Raw genomic sequence first — 17511 nt, 5'->3', positions numbered from 1 at the left:
TTGCATAATCTTAGCGCGGGACAATGGGAGCCTTAAGGCCCTGAAGGGGTGATTTGCATATTCCCCGGAGAGGCCGTACTCCCGAAAGTCGTGATTAGCATATGGGGGGAGGGGGTGGCAGGGGGCGCGCCAGAACAAAGCGCATGCGCTGATGGATTGCGGACTGGATAGGAGCGGGTGGCCTTGTTTTATTTGGCGTCATTTGCATCCGGAGAGGGGGCGCAAGGGCCAAGACACTTAGTGGCTTTCACAAACCCATTACCCACCCCCCCCAGCATAAATATTTATTGCTTTCTTCTGTGTCAAGCCTTGTGTTGGTGGGCACCGTGGTTTCCGCAGTGAACGAAACATACGTGGCCCCCATCCTCACAGCACCCCACTCAAAGGAAAGAGATCTACGCAAAATCAGAACCACAACCCGGAGCGGTCAGATTTGGGATGAGTGGAGCATAAGAAGCTGTGAGAGCCAGAGGAAGTGCCTACGTCAGCCTGGAAAGGCTTCTAAGAGGTGGTGATCTTTTAAGCCAAGGATGAATAGAAGCCACCTCGAATAGGAGTCCTTCTGGCAGAGGGAACAGCAAGGGCAGAAGCCCACAGGCCAAAAGTAGTGCATGGTTTGGTTGAGAAAGTGATAGAAGCTAAGTGTGCCTGAAACACAGAATTAAGAGAGGGGAAAGGCTCCTCCGGGTGGAATGAAGAGCTCAGATTATGCTGACGGCATAGGAAGCTAATGCGGTATTCCAGGCGTCCTGGAATTGACTTCTGTTTCAGCTCAAAACTCTCCAAAGAGCTCCCCTCACACTTAAATCCAAACTCCATCATGGCTATACATACGGTCTGTTCCTACTTGTCTTTGACTTCACTCACCTCTCTGTATCCACTCCTGTGCACCGCCACTTCCCCTCACACTCCACAGTCTCTTTACCACCTCAGGCCTTTGCCCTTAGCTGTTTCCTTTGCCCGAAAATGCTTTTCCCTCTGATCTTTGAATAACCGATCCTGGGCCCATCATTCCTAGCTTGGCATAGGTGTTAATCAGACTGGCTCTCCCTGATCTTTCAAAGATGGCACCTCCAATTTGCTTTAGAGAAGTGAGCAGGATGGTGGATAAAGCAGGATTGGCCCCCAGTTGATGGTTGTGGGAACTGGGGTGAAGGGTGTGTGGGACTTCACTGTCCTGTTCTACTTCTGTATTTGAAGTTTTCTATATTAATAGTACCCCACATCCCCTCACCCTACATTTTATCTTAAGAGTACTTATGGAAATCTGAAATTAAACGTTTTCTGCTTCCCGTTTTCCTCATGGAAGCTTTGTGAGGGTAAGAAAGGAGTCGCCCTTTTTCTTTCGGTCCTCAGTGCCTAGAAACAGGATCAAGTTTCAGATTAGTGCTAAGCCATCTAGAATACCTAACATTTGTCTGTTTGATTCATCATGGCATCTTCAGATCTTTGGGCAGCACCTGGCACAAAGAAAGAGGTTAGTGTAATTTTAATCTAAAATTAGAATCACTCATTTAAAATGCAGTCGAATGAACGAGGGGCCAGGAATGCCAGGCTAAGGGGGCTTGACTTGACCTAGAGGCGATGGGGAGCTAGGGAAAGATTTTTGAGGAGAGCAGACACAGGTTTTGATAGGGCGAGATGTGAGTAATTGAAAGGTCCTTTGGAGATCGATGTCCGGGTTAGAGGTAAGCCAGGGGAAGGATCTGCGCCTTTGGCTGAGGGTGGAGTCACTCAGTGGCTACTGCAGACACAGGACTCAGTGACTTTTGGCTGTAGGAGTGGCCAGGGAAAAAAACAGAGTTCTTGGAAGGGTGGAGGTGCCCTTGAAGAGGTAAGGACCCTCTCCTGACTTGTACTGTCCACCAACAACCATCTTGTTTCTCTCCCTCCTCCCTCCCTTAGTTCAGTTTTCCCCCCAACAGAGTGCAGCTCTGGGCAGAGGGACAGACACACAGCCACCCCAGACACTTGTTCTCTCCTCAGTTTAATGGTGGTTAGTGGGATTGCCAAACCCCCTCCCCGCTCCCCTCCCCGCCCCGTACAAAATGTGTGGGTTTTTTTTTTTTTTTAACAAGAAAAAGGGGGCAAAAGCCAGGAATGAGGGGAGGGGGGTGCAATCTGATATTTTCATACAGATTTTTAATTTTTTTTAATATATTATATATAAAACCATAGAGACCAACGCACCCCCCCCCAACTCCTTTCCCTCTCCCTGGAGGGCCTGGAGGAGAGATGGGGAAGGCCCCCCCAGGAGCGGGTGGACAGAGAGACAAATATGGATAGGACAGATACGGGGGGAGGAGGTGGGGAAGGGGAGCCCAGGAACCTGGGGATTGGAGAAAAGAGTTGGGGCTGTCTCCCTCACCGCCCCCATCAAAGTTATGACACAAAGACACAGAATCCCTGTTTCCATGCCCTCCCCCCCACCCTTACCCCCACCGTGCAAACATGGCTTTGCAAAGAGGTGCCCAGAGCTCTGTGGAACTCCTACAATGGCTGGCATGGGGTCTGGGACCCCCAAAGAAATCTGTGTTCCCCTTCCCTGCCCACCCCACCCTTCCCAGAATCTGACCCCCTCCCCACAAGACCTGGTTCTGCAGCCTAGGGGCCCTGGCCTTCCCCCAGTTATCTTCCCCCAACCCAATCCCTACCGCCCTCCCTGGACTTGGGGGGTCTGGACCTTTGGACCCTGCCCCCTGGGGGGCTCAGACCTCTGGGCCCTTGCTTCTGGCCCTTGCAGAGACCTGGGATCCGACACCCCCATCCCTGCCCAAGCGTCTGAGGTGTTAGTGGTGGGGGGAGAAGCCCACCATCCCAGACTCTGGTAAATGTCTTTGCAGCTGGCAGTGGGGTGGACCCCAGCCCAGGCCCAGGCCCAGGCCCGGGTGGAGGTGGGGTCAGATGAAGAATTCTTCTTTCCTCTTGTGTCCGTCGCTGCCATTGAGAAAGGCTTCTCTTGCTTCTCCCTGCTCATCCAGGCCACTGGCCTCGTGGGTCAGATAGGAGCCTGAGGGGTGACAGACCCCCAGGCAGAAGCGACATAGATGTGGACCCAGGAGTTGGACAGAAATATACGGGAAGGGGGAGACAGACAAGATACACCAGACGAAGGAAGAGGGAGAAACGGAACATTCGGGGAGGGAGTCAAGTCCAGGGGATTGCAAAACAGGAGAAGAGAAAGAGGTAAAAGCAGAATTAGGAAGACTCCAAAAGTTCACAGAAAGACCAACCCTTATCCGTTCTCTTGGTGACGTCCCCTTGCTCTGCTCCCAACGAATCCAACAATTAGGGAGATGAATTGTTTTATTCAAACTCTTCGCCTTAAGTCACCTTCAACGTTTCACCGCTTTCAGAATCGCAGCCGAAAGACCCACAGCTTTTGGAATCTCGGCCTCAGGTCTCGGCAGGTTTCGAATCCCGGATCTAGGTTCCGCTCTCTTATCCCCTGGGCTCTACGCCCTCCCTCTTTCCAACCCGGGCTCTAGGCCCCGCCCTTCCCGAATCCCACAACCAACCACACCCCCTGCGGAATCCGCTCCCGCCCCCACTCACCCTTCTGTCGTACCGAGCACCAGACCATGCCCACCAGCACACATATGATCAGAAACACCAGTAGCGCCAGGATGCCGCCCACAATGGCGTAGGGCACCGACGTCTGAGCCTCTACCACCGCACCCGGGTCTGTCAGAGGGACAGGGCGCAGGACCAGGTCATCAGAGGACAGTCCCGGCCTGGCCCCATCGCTGCTGATCTCGTAAACCAATCCACACCACTAACCGCGCTTTTACGGATCACGCCCCTCAAACTACTACCACTCCTGGCCCCTTGTCCTGGCTCCACTCTTTCCTGATGCCCCACTTCCACAAAGAATGCGTGCGTACTGGTTTGTACGCTGCCTGAACCAGCCTCTGAATCATTTTGCCAGAACTATCCCACTCCATCCCCCCACTACTCCCCAAAGAACAGAAACAGCACATCTCTTCGTTCGACACCTTTGACCCACAGAACCTGAGGTCCAAGTCCCTTCCCATCTTGTCTAAAACGCTCCAGGTTATTTAAAACTGCTGAGCTAGGGCCCAACAACTTCTAAAATTACTGCTCCACCGTCATAAGAGCTAAACACATAACACTTATTTTGGGCTAGGGGCCATTCCAACCGCTTTATATATTTAGCTCATATATAATCTTCACAACCCTATGAGGTAGGTGCTATTGTTTATTTCCGCTGAACCGATGAGAAAACTAAAGCGCAGTGTTAAGCGCAAGGGGACGCTGCAGAGCCCAGTCTGAACCCAGACGGTCAGTCTGGTCGCAGAACTCCAGTTCTGTTGGCTGTTGGCCCAAAGAATCCCCCTTTGCCACAGGCCCCTCAAACACCCATGCGGCCTTGAACCATCCAATACAGCTCGCCCATTCCCAAGACCCCGCCCCTCCCAGGCCTAGCGGAGACCTCCTCCGAGGCCCCGCCCCCGCCTTGAGCCCCGCCCCCAGACCTGCGGCTGCGTGCCCTCACCGTAGACCACGAGTACATAGAGCGCCCTCGCGTGGCCGTGCTTGTTCGACGCCTCGCAAGTGTAAGTGCCATTATCTGCGGATACCAAGCCTGGCAGAGTAAGCGTCTCCCCGACCGCCTCGGCGCGCTCCGGCAAAGACTCATTCCCGCGGTTCCAGCGGATCTGGTTTGGCCTGGGGATGAGGAAAGTATAGTGAGAGTTAGGGACACAGGTGCCAGCCTCCAACTCTGACTTCTCTGTAATCTAGATATGCAGCATCTGCAAATAAGGGGGTCCCTACTCTCCCCGTTGTAGCCAATAAAACCAACAGTCGCCGGCCCAGCTTCCATCCATCAGAGTCTCAAGAATCCTAGCCTCCCATCCCCCGCCCGTTCTACTGTCAAGATCCAGGAGTCCAGGGCCTCCCAGCCTCCTCCCAGCAGGGCGCATAAGTCCGCCCCAGCCCCTTCTGTTTGCTCAGTCCCCTTTCCCGAGACACAGGTGCTCAGGTCCCCAGTCTTCTTCTCAGGACCCAGGAGTCTCGGGTCCAAGAACTCACCTGGGGTTCCCCGTTACAGCACACGTTAGCACCAGCGTGTCTCCCTCCCTCACTACCGCTTGGGAGGCATGGATCCGGGCCGTGGGAGAGTCTGTGGGCCGAAGTGAGATGAGAGAGTACTGGTCCGGGACATCACGCGGGGCTCGAAACCCTCCCGGGGGCAAGTGGCTGGCGTTGGGACCCTCCGGCCCCCCGGGTCCCGGCCCTCCGGGCACTTACACTGCACGTCCAGCACGTACTGCGTCTGCTTGCTGTGTCCGGAGGGCAGCGCCTGGTTCTGCGCCTCGCAGATGACGATACCGCCGTCGTCCTTGCGGTCCACGCGAAACCTCACTGTGCTCGCCACGCTCCAGACTTTGCCATTCTCCTGGCCGCTGCTCATTCCTGCCAGGCCGGCCGGGACTCCGTCAGGCCGGGATTCCGGCTCCGCCCACCAGGGGTGTACCCCACCCCGAGCCCAAACCAAAGTAGGCTATTTGCCAAGCTCCGCCTCTTATCCACAGGCCTGGCTTCCAGTCCTCCAAGCCACGCCCCCCCCAACGCGGCCCGCAGCCGCAGGTGCCCCTTCCCAGAGCTCCTCCCCCTTTCCCCCCGCCCCCCCGCCCGCCCTCTCTCCCTTCCGTAGCCGTGTATTGAGTGGCCAGTGTCAGCCATAACCTGTGCGCTCTTCTCCAAGCCCCGCCCACTTACGCCGCAGCAGGTCCCAAGACCCGCCTCCTCTCAGGCCCACCCCTTCGCCGGCACCTCCCGGGTGTCCCCCACCCCAGTTAGTACCTTTCAGCTCCTTGCGGTCCCGGTACCAGCGCAGGACAGCGGCAGGGCGGGACCGAGGAACCAGGCAGTTGAGCTCCACCTCGCCTCCCTCCACCGCCTGCTCCCGGACCTCCACCACGGGATTCTCCGGGGCCACTGCAGGGAGAGAGGGGTAACGGGGGCGGTGGGCGGAGGCTCCGAGGTGGACTCAAAGTACTAAGTGCAACAAGTCCCAGGCGGCAGGGGTCAAACACAGGCTGGAAGTCAGCAAGAACGGCCCTGTTTACTGGGGCCAGGTGCCCAGGAGGTTAAAAACAGCCAGATTAAAAAATCAGGTCTCGGGATAAGGGATAAGCGGAGAAAAAAGGAGGCGATGAGGTTGAGGAGGGGGAGGCGTTACCCAATACAGTGAGCGTGGCAATCTGGTGGTGGGTATCCTCCGTGTAGAGCTGGCAGAAGTAACCCCCCTCGTCCTCCAGGCGGGCATCTGAGAGCCGGATCCGCACGCGACGCGGGGAGAACTCCTCGAGCTGGAAACGCTCATCCTTCAGGGCTAGACAGACACGGAACAGGAAGGAGTGAACCTAGGGAATTCTGGCCCCGCGGGCCTGCCCTTCCTCCAGGAGCTTAGAGTCCTGCGCTCTGCCCCTTTTCTCCATCCAGCCATACCTACATCTAAGCCCGCCCGCCCCCCAGTTACTCCCTTGGGGACCCACAATGATCCAGGCCCTCCTGCCCACAGGACCAGTTGTCCGGACCCCTAGCTCCACGCTCTGTCAGGCCCCGAGTCCACATCTCCTTCAAGACTCCGGATTCCCAACCCCGCACTCACCACGGGTACCATTGAAGAAGAGGGTCTGCCGGGCTGGGTTCTGAATGACAACTATGGACCCATCATACTGGTGCAGGCGGCAGGTTATCTCGGCCACCCCTCCCTCAGCCACAGTCACGTTCTCTGTCTGTACTTCCTGTCCAGCCCCTGAACCAGCAGAGAGACAGGATAGGAAACTCACTGAGGGCTGCAATTCAATCTTTGTCCCCCGTTCCTCCCCCATCCAAAGCAACAATCGCACTCTCTCCCCTCTCATTCAGTTCCTTGCATCCAGCCTTTCCTGAGGGCTGGACTCTGGGAGATGAAGAAAACCTGCTCCGAGAAGCTACAGTGACGATCCAGTGATATGTGATCTAATGGAGACAGCACAGAGCACACTGGGAGCCCAGAGGAAGGGGAGAGTAAGGCTGCCTAGGGAGATGGGTGATTAGAGAAGGTTCTGGAAGAAAGCTCCATTGGATCCAGATTTTAGAGTGAGCAGTTCGCCAGGTGAGGGGAACTGCTCTGTGTTCACCAAATCCCACCTTTCACACCTGGGCACCCGTGTAACTTTTTCTGCAATGGTGGCCACGATATTCTTCCCATCCCTGTATATGCCCTTTGTAAGTTGACTTTGCCCCTCCTCTTAAGTGCCTCCTTAAGGAGGCACTCCGACCCTTTGAATCTGGGAAGGCCCTGTGACTTGCTTTGATCACCAGAATTTCCTAAAAGTGATATTGGATGAGTTCTGGAGCCTAGCAGTTTCCATTCGTGGCCTCTCGCTGCCTTGATACCATCAGATGAAGATGTCTGGACTAGCTTCCTTTTTTAAAAAAACAATTTAAAAAAAAAAGTTTTTACTTATTTCTGAGAGAGACAGCGCGAGCAGGGGAGGGTCAGAGAGAGAGGGAGACACAGAACCCAAAACAGGCTCCAGGCTCTGAACTAGCTGTCAGCACAGAGCCCGATGCAGGGCTTGAACCCACGAACCGCGAGATCATGACCTGAGCCGAAGTCGGATGCTCAACCGACTGAGCCACCCAGGCACCCATGGACTAGCTTCCTTAAGGGACTACATGGAGAGAGAAGTCCAGCCAGTGGCCAGCACCAACTGCCGGTCATGTGAATGAGGCCATCCTGGCCCATCCAGCCCCAAGTGACTGCAGCCACATGAGTGACTCCAGCTCAGACTGAGAGATGAACTCCACCCAACCGATTCAGTCCAGATTGCTGACTCTCAGGGTCATAAGCAAATAACTATGATTGTTGCTTAAAGCCACTGCATTTTGGACGGTCCGTTACGCCACCAAACCGGTATGACACACGATTAATTGGGCTACCTGTCCTCGCATCCCTTGTACTTAGTTGGGACCGTGTGGCTGATTTCTGGCCGATAGGATGTAGGCAGAACAGAAAAACACCTCTCCAGCCTGGCTCATGTCACTCGCAGTCCTCCTTGCTGGCTAGATGGAGAGGACCCCAAGGAGCCTAAAGGAGAACAGGATCACAAGCTGGAAGGAGCCCAGGGCCCTGACCGACTGCCCGCTGTGACCTGCCTGCACAGGACTGTAACATGAATGAGAAATTCACTTTTTTGTTAAGCCTTTGGGATTTCGGGGCTCTTGTTATTGCAGTTAACCTACCCCAATTCATCCATCAGAGAAGCAAGGTAGGGGATTAGTAAGGGGGTATTTTCAGCAGAGGCAGCAACCTAGAGTAAAGCTCGAAGCTGGGATTAATCAGCATCACCATCATCACTGTCACCGTCATCTTCAAAATAAAATAACCACAATCGCTACTATTTATTAGGCACTTGCCCTGCCAGGCTCTGTGCTAAGGGAGTTACCCATATAATTTCCATTTAATCATCACAATACCCAAATACGTTAGACACTATTCTCAATCCCAGCTTTAACAGTTTCCTAATGTTTATTTTTATTTTTGAGAGAGAGAGAGAGAGAGAGAGAACATGAGTGGGGGAGGGGCAGGAGAGAGAGGGACACAGAATCTGAAGCAGGTTCCAGTCTCTGAGCTGTCAGCACAGAGCCTGACGCGGGGCTTGAACTCCAAACCATGAGATCATAACCTGAGGCGAAGTTGAACGCCTAACCGACTGAGCCATCCAGGCGCCCCAATCCCCAGCTTTTTATTTTTATTTTTTTATTTTTTAAAAAAATTTTTAATGTTTTATTTATTTCTTTAAATGTTTTTTTTTTTCCTAGGAGAGAGAGAGAGACAGCGTGAGCAGGGGAGGGTCAGAGAGAGAGGGAGTCACAGACTGAAGCAGGCTCCAGGCTCTGAGCTAGCTGTCAGCATAGAGCCCGACGTGGGGCTCGAACCCACGAACCGTGAGATCATGACTTGAGCCAAAGTCGGACGGTGAACTGACTGAGGCGCCCCAATCCCCAGCTTTTTAAAATTCCCATTTCATAGATGAGAAAGTTGGTCCAGAGAGGGGAAACGACTTGCTCAAGGTCATAGAGTGGCAGTGCAAAGGCCAGGATCTACAACCAGAACTCTCTAATTCCACATTTTGTATCCATATCCACCTCCTGGCTGTCTGGGTGAAATTGTGCAGCCATTGGGAGGAGGTGTGGGATATGCTAAGTGGAGGGCCACAAATGCCAAACCCGGAGATTAGCTTTGATCCTGAAGGCCAGTGGAGGCTTTGAAGCAGGAAAGGGCCGTGATCAGATCTGGTTATTTACCTTCAAAGGTGGCCTAACTCTGACTCTGTGTCTCTTGCATTCTGTCCCATGCATTCGAGTGTTTCCTGAGCAGGAGGTAGGTGCTTAGGGGCTGGGTGCCCAGAGATGAGTCAGATGAGGTCCCTGCCCTGGGAGGCCTTCAAGATTTACAGGAAGTAGACGCAAATCACTGTAATTGCCCATCTGAAGTGTTATGTTCCCTGTAAGAGGGCTGGGTAACCCAATTTTGATGCTGAGAGGTAGAAAAGATTAATTCTGGAGAATGGAGGCAGAGACAGCTAGCTTTCCACCCAGCATCCATAATCCCCTTTCTTCTTAGTAAAAGAACCCTGATTATATTTATGGTTGCCCTATGTCCGGCAGAAAAAAATTATTTCCCAGACTCCCCTGCAGCTAAATGAGGCCATGTGATAAAGTGTTGTACAATTTGATATAAGGATGAGTGATTTCTCTGGTAATTCGTGTGGGAAGTTCAGGAGGACTTCCTAAAGAAAGGGAATATAGTCCTTTTTCTTCCAGGTTTCCTTTATGCTGTCTAGAACTAGGATGTGATGTCTGGATTCTGGCAGCCACTTTGACCAAGAGGACTAGGGCACCAAGGAATGATGGAACTAAGCTGGAAAGTGCCTGAGTCTCTGGGGATGATGTGGAGCTGCCTCCAAAGCCCTGGCTGTCTACTTCTAGACTTCTCTTCAGTTTGAATATAATGCTTTGTGTACTTAAGCCATTCTTAGAGGTTGACTTAGCACTTCCTGGAATATCAAGCTTAACATGTCCAATCCTGGCCCCAAATATTTTTTCCTCCCCCCGTTTTTCTCAATCTCAGTAAATAGCACAACCATCCACCCAGTTGCTCAAGCCAAAAATCCTTCCCTCTCTCTAACATCCATTCCATCAGCAAGATCTATCCATCTACCGCTAAAGCATATCCCAAGTCAGTTCATCTTTCTACCACCACCCTGGTCCAACGACACGGTCTCTTACCTTGACCTTCAAGAGCTACTTAGGGGTCTCCCAGCTTCCATGCCTGCCTTCCTTCAGGACATTCTCCACACAGCAGCCAGATGGAGTTTTCAAGAAGGTAAATCAGATCAAGTCACCTCTCTACTTAAAACCTTCTGAAGGCAGGTGCCTGGCTGGCTCAGTTATTAAGCATTTGACTTCGGCTCAGGTCATGATCTCATGGTTCGTGAGTTTGAGCCCCACATGGGGTGAACACGAGCCCACATAGGGTGAAACCCACTTCTCTCTCTGCCCCTCCTAGGATTCTCTCTCTCTCTCCCCCTCACTCACTTGCACCCTCTCTCTCAACAACAACAACAACAACAACAACAGACAACCACTCTCCATCTACTTCCTTGACTCCAGGTGCACCGGCCTTGATCTTCCTCAAATTCACTGAACTTGCTCCCACCCCATGGCCCTTGCACTTGCTCTCCCCTCTGCCTGGAATGTTCTTCACTGCCCCGTTGTCATTCAGGTCTCTGCTCACATCCACACCTCCTCAGGGAGACCTCTGCCCACACCCCGTCCCCTTACCTCCAGAACACTTTCTGTTCTGTCCCCACTGGTTTTATTTCCTCTACAGAAATGTCACTGAAATTATTTTGGTAATTCGCTTGCTCGTTTATTGTGTTTGTCCCCTGCCATGAGAATATACACCCCATGCAAACAGGAATGCAATCCATTGGTTTCACTGCTGTATCCCTCATCCCTGAAAGCATCCCTGATGCTAGATATAAGTGTTTGGGGAGATTGACAGATGAATAGCTTGTGTTGGGCAGGATTTCCTTTCAACCTCACGAGGACTTTGTGACATCATTATCCTCATGGTAAACACCCGGGTTGATCCCAGCTGTGCCACTGGCCATCTTTGCGGCCTTGGGCAAGCAGCATGACTTTTCTGAGCTTCAGATGCCCCGTCTGTAAAATGGGAATGATGCCAGTGCCTCTCTCCTAGGGATCAGCCCAGCAAAGCTGCTGTTATTACAACTCCAGAAACACGTCCATGCACATGAAAACTGGCCTGCCTGCACATTCTGGCACTTAAAAAACAAAACGAAACAAAACAAAAACATCCTGAAGCCTATCCATTGATCCTGGACCTCGGGGATAACCCAGTGCTAGCCCCCCATTTTACAGATGTGGAGAATGAGGCTTGGGGATCCCAGGCCTGTCAGTGGCAGAAAGTCAACATCTCCTGGGAGCCATCAGGACCTCTGCATCTGCCCCCCGCCCCTGCAAATTATTCCTCTGCTGTCTGCTTGAGGGTGCACATGGGGTGAGGGTGGGGGGCTTTTGTCTTGTTCCCTCCCCCTCCTGAGGAGTCAGTAACCAACAGTGTCTGTGCCTGGAATATTAATGTCCCAGAAGCTTTTGTTTCAGGGTTGGGGAGTTGGGGGGTGGTGAGGCGGGACTTGCTGGTCCGACAGGGCTAAGCTTTGGGGACTTGGGCACTGGCCCTTTAAACGCTGTTGACAGCCTGGAGTCGTCATGGGGATGGTGCCTGGAAAAAGGGACTGGGGAGGGCTTGGGAAAGAGTGGCCGAGCAGGTGATAGGTAGAGACCCAGAATCCAGCCCTCTCCTCCCTTTGATCCTGAAATCCATCTCCAACCGTGTCTTCTCCCAGGACCCAGGAGTCCAGGCTCCTAGCCCCCTCCTCCAATCAGGGTCCAGGAGTCTGGGTTCTCAGCCTCCTCCTCCTTCAACCCCAGAAGTCCTGAGCCCCAGCCTTCTCCCCCTTCAAACCCAGGAGTCTGGGCTTCCAGCCCCCTCCTCCTTCAGGACCCAGGAGCCAGGGGTCCAGAGCACACAGCTGGTGGATGTTTCCACGGAGACTAAACAGGGTGGGGGGAGCATTTCCTGGGTCCTGAGTCAGCGAATACCCAAGGGAGTCTCAAGGTCACGATTCCGGGAAGGTCACAGCCACCCCCTCCGTATCCGCTCCCCAGGGGGCTCATGGCTTCATGCCTCCTTCCCCCACTTCCTCCCCTAGGGAGGTGGTACATCCCTGCGTCCTGAATGAACCCCCCCTCAGCCCCCCATCAATGGCGGAGTCCGAACATCCTTGCACAAAGCATCAATTCTTCCCCAGCTCAGCCTTGTGAAGGCGCCTGTATTCGCAGGACCTAGGCGTCAGGGTCCCAGCCCCTCCTCCCTCGGAAACCTGGAGTGGGACCCCCAGTCCTTTCCTCTCCCAGGACTCAGTAGTCTGTACCTCCATTCCCCCCACAAGACCTAGAAGTATGGATCCCCAGCCCTCTTCTCCCCTTAGACCTTGGAATCCAAGCCCCCAGCCCCCTCCTCCCTCTGGGACACATGTCCAGGACCCTTAGCCTTCTACCTCAGATCCCATCCCGGAGCCTAAAATCCTGGCCCCTCCTCCCTCAGACCCAGGAGTCCAGGCCCCCAGCCCCCTTCTCTCCTGGAAACTTGACTCGGGTCCACAGTCCTCAACCCTCAGAATGACAGTCCTACCTTCCCCCAGCCCTGCGTCCCTCTCCTAGCTGGTGACCAAGCATCAGGTGGGGGCGTAGGGGTGAGTCAGCAGCTTCACACACAAAGTGGCCCCTGAGGCCCCCACATTCTTGGGATATTCGGAACTCCCTAGATTCTGGGCTTCAGGCCCAGCCAGGGGGTGGGAGGTTCCCCCTGGGCGTGGGGTCATGGGGGAATTCCTGCTTCAGGAAGGGTGCAAGCCTGCACTGAGCCCTCACTCTCCTACCCTCCACCCCCAGTGCTCTCTGGTCAGCCCCTCCCAGGAGAGCCCAGACCCTGTCGCTGCCCTCTTGCCCAACTGAGTTCCTGCAAAGGAGGCTTGGTGCCTGGCTCCCGGAAGACCTATGGGCCTGAGGTCTGCACTGGCAGGAGCCAGTGGGTGCTCGGGTCTTAGTGCCATAGGCCACTGGGCGCTGGCGAGTCTGACTGTCTCCAAGCACCCCCCCACCTCCCCCACCCAGAGAGAGAAAGCTGCCTTTGTGTTCCCCAAGACGGGGACAGGCCAGGCTCGCACGACATTAACCCACCCTGGGCCCCAACCCTGCTGTGTCTAAGGTCTTGGAATCCAAACCCTGCTGTGTCTAAGGTCTTGGAATCCATTGCTGATCCTGACCCCTGCTCTCGAGACGCAGGCATCCAGCTCATGGGTGGGTGGGGGTCAGTGACAGAAGCCACCCAAGACCTGCACCCCAGGGTGACTCACATTGGGGGCAAGGTCCCCCGTGCTCTCAGAGTGACCTGTCGGAACTTTAGCTGCGGGAAGTGAGTCACTTAGGAGGAACACACTTGGGAACACAAGCTCCCTCTCTACGAACCCCCTAACTCTTAATGGTCTTTCCGTCTTTTCTTTGTATCTGGCTATCTGTTTCCTCTGCCCCTTTCTGTTCTATCCAGTGCCCCGGCCTGTGGATCTCGGGTTCTGCCTGCGTGCCTCTGGGCAGGTGACACATCTCTCTCTTTCTCACTTCCTCTCACCGGCCCACCCTGGCCCCTTCTTTCCTTTGGTATCAACCTCCTCATCCTTCTCTGGTATTCTTGGCAGATGTGTGAGCCAGGAAAAGAGAATTCGGTTTTGGAAGGGCACAAATGGGCCCCCATCTTCCACCATCATTCCTGCTGGGTGGTCAAAGTGAGAAAGGAAGGGGCTGACTAAGAGGAAGATGATGGGGTGGGGGTGGGGGGGACCATGCACAACACCTGAAATCTGTTGGCCAAGGTCATTCAGAAATATTTGGCGAAAAAGAAAGCAGACTGGGCGCTCTGACGCCATGTACCCCAGCCCTGTAGCCCATGCTGTACAGAAGGGTGAAAGTAGGGCTCAGAGAAGGGCAGGGGCCGACATAAAATTATACTGGAGAGGCCTGGGTCCTCAGCTCCCGGTCCAGAGTGTTCACCCAGCTCTCTCTCAACTTGTAAAGCCCCATGCCATTTAATTTAGGGAAAGTTTAGAGAAGTAGGATTAGGGTGCCAGGAAGCAGCGACTTGAACATGAACCGAGAAATAAGCCTCTCGAGCTACCTCCCAGGAGTGCTGGAGAAAAGACTATTGAACTGGTTGCACAGTCAGTCATCTTAGGCCACCTTCTGATTCTGAGAGAGTCCATCCCATGATTCTAAGCTGTCAAGATTCCAGATGTCAGAGGTGTCAAGATTCAGGATCTCCTGGTGGTCAAGATCTCAGAATTTTAAAGCTGTCAAGAGGCTAGAATCCTAATGCTGTCAAGGTTCTAGAATTTGAAAGGTGTCAAGATTCTAAGGACTTGGGGATTCTAGAATCCCAAAGATGCCAATGTTTTAAAATGCCCTCAGGTTCTTTGTTTACTGGATTCGTTGGCTCTAGGATTCTATGAACCTGGTTTGGAGGCCTAAAAAAAGACAGAATAATAAAATTGAAGGGCAATGTAGCTAAGGTACCAAAGCACTCACTGGGGGGAAATTGTGGCTTGTCTGCTGGGAAGAAAGGAGGGAATGATCAAAGTTCAGAGCTACGGCAGAAGACTTTAGAAGAAAGCAAGGTGCAGCGTGAAAGGTCAGCTCTGCCCCTCACCTTGTCCTGAGGAGAGGGAGGCTCTGCCCCAAACCCTGTGGTGGGGGGTGCATAACTGTACCCAACTTGCCAGAAACCCCTCGGGAGGTCTGAGCTGGAGTGCCTTTCTGGTCACTGAGCTCAACACTTTACAGAAAGGGGAACTGAGGCCCAGAGAGAGGAGAGGGCTTGAGGTCAGCTGCTGGGGCAAATGGGAGGAGGCAGGATGTAAATCCGGGACCCCCAGCCCTGTGCCATCTGGCTACAGGCCTCTCCCAAATCTCTACATAGCATCCCACCCTCCACTTCTGCCCAGCCACCTCCCAGCCATCCATTCCTCCTAAGAGTGGCCTTACCCGCTGGGGAGGGGGTGACCTGTGGCAGGTTGGAGGCACACGCAGTGTGAGAGTGTGTGTGTGTAGGTAACATTTCCTGACCTTGTCCCCAGCTTCAGGGTCAGCCTATCTTGGAGGTGTCTGGCTTTTCACAGTGTGTGATGTGGCTCTGTGGCTGGCTCCCTGGATGTCCCGGAGGGGGGCTTCTCTGTGAGTTATGGTCTGGGTGTGTGAATGGGTGGGGAGGGGCAGCAACTGCGAGGCATTTGCTGAATCCACGTGTGTGCCCACATGCCAAGGTTCCTCACACACTTCCCCCCCGGCACATGCACACACACATTTCCCTCCAAGGCCCTTCAGGATGCCCTATCTGACTCCATCCCTCTCCAGGGCCCAGAGGGATAAAGGGATGGAGGAATTAAGGATGGGGATCAGGGAGGTTGTAGGGGTAGAGAAGGGAGCAGAGAGGCAGGGGACAGGGAGACACTGGGACAGAGAGGCGGGGATGGATAGTGGGGGGAATGAGGAAGAGAGGTGACAGAGGGGGCTAGAGAAACAGGCAGGAAAGATAGGGATAGAGACGAGAGGATGGGACAGATGGGGGACAGAGGGAAAGGGACAGAGAAACAAGGGTGACAGTGAGACGGGGACAGAGAGGGAGAATGGGGGCAGAGAAGGAGAGCAGAAATACAGAGAGACAGAGAAGGAGAATGGAGAGGATGACGGGGGGACAGAGTGACCCGGTAAAAAGGGGCAGAGACCAAAGGACAGAGGTGAGGGACAAAGGATGGAGAGGTGGGGGACAGGGCGGCCAGGAGAAAGGGGGGCAGACAGGGGGGACAGGACTTCCAGGCTGAGGGACAGAGGACAAGGGTAGGGGGACAAGGAGAGAGACTGAGGGACTCACAGACAGGCGGACAGAGAGACGCAGAGACCGAACAGAAGGACAGCGGGACCGGCCCGGAGAAGGCGGGCTTGCGGAGGGGGTGGTGAGGATGGTGGTCTCGGTCCCTTTGTCCCCGCCGGGATCGGGGCCTGTGCGGGGTGTGGGGGGGGGGTTGCGGCACAGCGGCCGGGGCCCGCGCCCCCCTCCCCCGCTCGCGGCTCCCAGCTCCCGGCTCCCGGCCCGCGCTGCGCTTTGTCCCGGGGAGGGGGCCCGGCCCGGCCCCGCGCGCATTGTTCGGCCTCTGCGGCCCCGCGGCAGCCGGGCTGTCACCGCAGCGCGCCCCCTCGCCCCGGCCCGGCCGGCCGACCCCGGCCCCCGACCCTACCTGGCCCCGCCGCGGCCGCCCACAGCAGCAGCAGCGGCCACTGGAAGCGCCGGGCCCGGCCCATGGTGCCGCCGCCGCCGCCGCCGCCGCCGCCGCCGCCGCCGCCGCTCGCTCCCGGCCCGGCACCTGCACCGCCCGCGCCGCCCGCCCCGCCCCCGAGCCCCGCCCCCTGCCCGCCCGGGGGCGGGGCGCCGGGGCCGGGGCGGGGCCCAGGCCGGGGCGGGGCCCAGGCCGGGACTGGGGGGTAGGGGGTGGGAGACGCAGGGGGCCAAGAGACGGGAGCGGGCGGGGGGGGGGTGGGAGGAGGATGGAGGGGATGGTGGGGGTGCGACCCCCCCAAGAACTGGGGCGACGCGGGCGGGGGGCGTGCAGGGGATGCGGGAGAACGGGAGGGTGCTGGGTGGGGGCAGAGGTTGTGGGTGCTGGGTGAAGAGTGTGAGTGTGTTGGTGGAAGGAAGGGTGTGCGAAGGTGTTGTGTGAAGGGAAGGAGGTGAGTGGTGTGTGAAGGTTTGGGTGTGTGTGGAGGGGAGTGTTGTGTGAGGGTGTGAGCATCGAGGGAGGAGGAGTGTTTTGTGGGAAAGGTGAGTGTGAGAGGAGTTCTGTGGACAAGTGAGTGCAGGTGAAGGTGTCACATGACAGACTGTGAACTCAGCCAACTTGAGCTCCCGGAGGGCAGATCCCGAATCTCCCAGGCAGGGCTGGGTGGGGCTGGGGTCAGGTCCCACCCTTCCTACTGTCCAGACCCAGGAATCCAGTGTTTCCACATCACGTATCACTCTCCTGAAAGGGGCCCTTGAAAGTGAACCAACTGGAAGGAAGCCTAAGTCCTGAGCCCCAGAGAGGGTGAGGCTCAAGTGGACGCCTTCCACGCCCCGACGTCCAGCTTCTGCACCCCTGCTCCCCTTGCTCTTCCCGCCCCAGTCCCTTTGCGTCCCCGACTTTCTACGTGCCCTTCCCACTTCTCTCCCATCATTGTTGCTGACTCACCTCTCCAGATTTGGGTCCTTTCTCCCCCACCGGGGAATGGGTCTCCCTGAGCCCACTTCTGTGGGAC

The 17511-nt window shown here is 55.4% G+C and overlaps 1 protein-coding gene across 1 annotated transcript; it reads right to left on the bottom strand.

Annotated features, from left to right (window-relative positions):
• Positions 1-2051: 2051 nt before the first annotated feature.
• On the bottom strand, positions 2052-16548 carry CADM4 (cell adhesion molecule 4). The gene is made up of 9 exons (XM_039244651.1): positions 16458-16548; positions 6641-6787; positions 6209-6361; positions 5830-5964; positions 5275-5439; positions 5056-5146; positions 4517-4689; positions 3556-3684; positions 2052-3010 (listed from the first exon to the last, which is right to left on the bottom strand). The coding sequence occupies exons 1-9, from the start codon at positions 16519-16521 to the stop codon at positions 2901-2903; spliced, it is 1167 nt and encodes a 388-aa protein (XP_039100582.1). The 5' UTR covers positions 16522-16548; the 3' UTR covers positions 2052-2900.
• Positions 16549-17511: the final 963 nt, after the last annotated feature.

The sequence above is a fragment of the Hyaena hyaena genome, unplaced genomic scaffold (assembly GCF_003009895.1).
Source record: "Hyaena hyaena isolate Hyena2069 unplaced genomic scaffold, ASM300989v1 scaffold_9, whole genome shotgun sequence".
NCBI lineage: Eukaryota > Metazoa > Chordata > Mammalia > Carnivora > Hyaenidae > Hyaena > Hyaena hyaena.
The sequence above is the reverse complement of the archived record's forward strand: the minus strand, read 5'-3'. Positions and strand labels throughout refer to the sequence as shown.